The sequence below is a fragment of the Otolemur garnettii genome, unplaced genomic scaffold (genome assembly GCF_000181295.1).
Source record: "Otolemur garnettii isolate 467f Iridium unplaced genomic scaffold, OtoGar3 scaffold00020, whole genome shotgun sequence".
NCBI lineage: Eukaryota > Metazoa > Chordata > Mammalia > Primates > Galagidae > Otolemur > Otolemur garnettii.
The window spans coordinates 22,400,837-22,405,208 of record NW_003852415.1 but is presented as its reverse complement, the minus strand read 5'-3'; the positions used below and the strand labels follow the sequence as shown (position 1 = coordinate 22,405,208).

The 4,372-nt window shown below is 42.3% G+C and overlaps 1 protein-coding gene across 1 annotated transcript in view; it reads right to left on the bottom strand.

Annotated features, from left to right (window-relative positions):
* Nucleotides 1-1,631: 1,631 nt before the first annotated feature.
* The window catches only part of AK7 (adenylate kinase 7), a 96,811-nt gene continuing 94,070 nt past the window's right edge, over nucleotides 1,632-4,372 (bottom strand). The window contains 2 exon segments of the mRNA XM_003787088.1: nucleotides 1,632-1,670; nucleotides 2,518-2,676. Coding sequence (XP_003787136.1) covers nucleotides 1,632-1,670; nucleotides 2,518-2,676 — 198 coding nt within the window.

Here is a 4,372-nt window from a genome sequence, read left to right as displayed (position 1 = left end):
ACTTTAAAATGGTAACAGTGGTAAATTTTATGTTATGTGCATTTTACCACAATAAAAAAATAGGGAAGTTATGTTAGGATACATTATTTAAAGGGATGAAATATATATGCCATTAGAATAAACCTAAACTAATTTCTTATTCAGGGTAATTCTAGGAATTTTATGACTTGGTTAAAGCTAAGAAACACCTCAGGGATTGATAGCTTATGCCTGTAAAATATAGTGTTGGGAGAGTAGAGTGCCGTGACATCACAGCTCACAGCAACCACAAACTCCTGGGCTTAAGCAATTCCCCTGCCTCAGCCTTCCAAGCATCTGGGACTACAAGCACCCACCACAACAACCGGCCATTTTTTGGTTGTAGTTGTCGTTGTTGTTTGGCAGGCCTGGACTGGATTCAAACCTGCCAGCTCTGGTGTATGTGCTGGCGCCCTAACCGCTTGAGCTATAGATGCAGAGCCTATAATATAGTTTGTTGAAAATAGGGTGGGACAGGCAGCACCTGTGCCTCATATAGGGTGCTGGCCCATATACCAAGGGTGGCAGGTTCAAACCCAGCCCCAGCCAAACTGCAACAAAAAAATAGCCGGGTGTTGTGGCAGGCACCTGTAGTCCCAGCTACTCAGGAGGCTGAGGCAAGAGAATCACCTAAGCCCAGGAGTTGGAGGTTGCTGTGAGCTGTGATGCTACAGCACTCTACTGAGGGCAACAGAGAATAAGACTCTGTCTCTTAAAAAAAAGAAAGAAAAGAAGATAGGGTGGGAGTAGTGGCTTACTCCTGTAATCTTAGCACTCTGGGCGTCCAAGGTGGGAGGATCCCTTGTGTTCAGCAGTTCCTGAAACCTGAGCAAAAATAGAAAAATTAGCTGGGTTTGTAGGGCATGCCTATAATCCCAGCTACTTGGTAGGCTGAGGCAGAAGGATCACTTGAACCCAGGAGTCTGAGGTTGCCATAAGCTAGGCTGATGCCATAGCACTCTAGCCTGGGCAACAGAGTAAGACACTGTCTCAAAAAAAAAAAAAAAAATCAGCAACTTTCTGATTATCACAGAAAATTGAATTATCCTGTTATATGAATTTTTCTACCTAAGGGTTTACAGTTCTCTCTGATGCATTGGCTGAGATCCTGACCCAGAACTCAAAAGCAACCTTGCAGAAACAAACCATATCTGAGTTACTGTGACTCAACAAAGCATAAACCATTCTAATTTATTTCCATTTCTACCCCCATTGGTATTCAGGCCATACCAAGTCATGTAAATTAATTAGTCTACATGTTAGAATAATATATAGTCTGATTTTGTTCATGCTATAAATTAAATTTCTATGAATATTAGTGTGCAAAGGAAGAATACTTAGAACTGACCCAAGAATGAAACATAAAGTTAATATTTGTCTTGTGAGCTATACACAAATGCCTTATCAATTTACCTTTCAAATATAGTTTTAATGAAGTAGTCATTCATTGCCATATAGCTTTTTATAATAAGTCTACTTTGTAGAATATTTGTTTACAGAAAAAAAGAATTTTGCAAAAAATATAAAATTATTTTTAAATGTACTTTTTCAAATTACAACATTAAGTTGATCTCTAGCTCTGTAAAGATAAATGAGACAAGATCTTTAAAGTGTCACTGCATTTCAGGGTTGTTCTTGAAGAGATACTCTGCCTACAATTAAAAGGAAAAAGAAAGTCAAGTCAACAGTTTACACATTAATTATTATTAGTCATATATATTTGTATTAGTAATGTTTATAATTTAAAAATAAAAATACACAAGTTTTACCTTCAAATGAATAATAAAAATCTTATTAGAAACTGTAAATATGTTAGAAACTATTTCCCAAATAACTAGATACACAGTTTTTCTATCTCAAGGAGTTTCCTGTTAAGATTCAGATATATTTAAAAAAAAAAAAATTCAGATATATTGGCTCGGCGCCTGTGGCTCAAGCGGTTAAGGTGCCAGCCGCATATACCTGAGCTGGCGGGTTCAAATCCAGCCCTGGCTCACCAAACAACTATGACGGCTGCAACCAAAAAATAGCCAGGCATTGTGGTGGGCGCCTTTAATCCCAGCTACTTGGGAGGTGGAGGCAGGAGACTCGCTTGAGCCCAGGAGTTGGAGGTTGCTGTGAGCTGTGACGCCATGGCACTCTACCCAGGGTGACAGCTTGAGGCTCTGTCTCAAAAAAAAAACCATTCAGATATATTGTGGGCGGCGCCTGTGGCTCAGTGGGTAGGGCATCGGCCTCATATACCGAGGGTGTTCAAACCCAGCCCCAACCAAACTGCAAAAAATAGCTGAGTGTTGTGGTGGGCCCCTGTAGTCCCACCTACTCGGGAGGCTGAGGCAAGAGAATCGCCTAAGCCCAGGAGTTGGAGGTTGCTGTGAGCTGTGTGACGCCAGGGCACTCTACCAAGGGCAATAAAGTGAGACTTTATCACTACCAAAAAAAAAAGATCCAGGCATATTATATTTTTACAGTGTTATTAAAAAAAATTAAATCTCTTACCAGAAAATCAATGGGATCCTCTGGTCTGACTTTACAACACTCATTCAGACCCTGCATTAGAGTCGGCATGACGTGGGTCATTAAATAATTTCTCAGGGGAATAGACTGAGCCTCTAATAATTCTCTTTCTTCTCTTTTCACTTCCTCTAGTCGTTTATTCTACAAATAGAACATTTTGGGGTGAATTAAAATGTACAGTCAGAAAGGAAAACACTTTTCACATAAGATACCCCAGAGTGCATTTAGATACTGCTAAAAATGTTCACTACCTAATGATTAAGATGACATTTTCAACCCAGAGGGAAAAGATACAAACAGTGTTGTAATAGCTGCCTGGTCATTTGGAAATAATAAACTGGATCACATCTTACACCAAGATAATTTCTAGGCTCAGCACCTGTGGCTCAAATGGCCAAGGTGCCAGCCACATATACCTGAGCTGGCAGGTTCAAATCCAGCCCTGGCTCACCAAACAACTATGACGGCTGCAACCAAAAAACAGCCGGGCCTTGTGGCGGGCGCCTGTAGTACCAGCTACTTGGGAGGTGGAGGCAGGAGAATCACTTGAGCCCAGGAGTTGGAGGTTGCTGTGAGCTGTGATGCCAAAGCACTCTACCCAGGGTGACAGCTTGAGGCTCTGTCTCAAGAAAAAAAGATAATTTCTAATTTCCCAGTTGAAACAAAGTTAAACGAAAGAAAAGGGAAATCATAGAAGTGCTGCTAGAAAGTTCAGAGGACATTGGGATAATGACATGGGTTATTCCTTGTTCAGTATACAGTCGCCCTTTCTCTTAGGAATCACAGTTCCTGATTTCCTCTAATAAATCTCCCTCTCAGCCTAGTGGTTTGGCTTGGGTGGGATTTAAGTCCATCAGTCCAGCTACTTCCTGGCCTTGGATGTTAGGTAAAAATGGGCACATCAAATACAGCCTAAGGATGAAGCCAACCTAGGGAAGGCAGAGCCAAGAGAGGGATCCCAGGTCCCCCGGTATATCATTTGAGCCACTCTTAAGCCTTACCTGAAGAGCCCTATTCCTGGGTGTTTCTGTTATGTGAATCCATGCATTTTCTCTACATCTAGGTCAATTTGAATTTGCTCTTCCATCACTTGCAAGATAGAGACCTAACTCATAGTATTTGATTGAAAGGAGGACTTTCTGGCCCGGCCTGGTGGCTCACGCTTCTAATCCTAGCACTCTGGGAGGCCAAGGTGGGTGGATTGCCTAAGCTCAGGAGTTCAAAACCAGCCTAAATAAGAGTGAGACCCCCCTCTCTAAAATAGCTAGGTGTTGTGGCAGCCACCGGTAGTCCCAGCTACTTGAGAGGCTGAGGCAAGAGGATCTCTTGACCCCAAGAGTTTGAGGTTACTGTGAGCTATGACGCCATGACAGTCTACTGAGGCCAACAAAATGAGACTCAGTCTCAAAAAAAAAAAGAACTTTCTCATCAGTCAGCAAACCTAGAAACCAAAATGGGAAAAAGATTGATGGATTTCACTATATAAGCATAAAGCTTTTGTGTAGTCAGAGAATATACAATAAATAATGTTAAAGGATAAATGATGAATTGAGAAAAACTTTGCAACACTTTATAAAAAGCTAGGATACGGCTCGGGCTCAAGCGGCTAGGGCACCAGCCACATACACCTGAGGTGGTGGGTTCGAATCCAGCCCGGGCCTGCCAAAGAACGATGATGGCCACAACCAAAAAATAGCCTGGCATTGTGGTGGGCGCCTGTAGTCCCAGCTACTTGGGAGGTGGAGGCAGGAGAATCGCTCAAGCCCAGGAGTTGGAGGTTGCTGTGAGCTATGATGCTACAGCACTCTACCCAGGGTGACAGCTTGAGGCTCTGTCT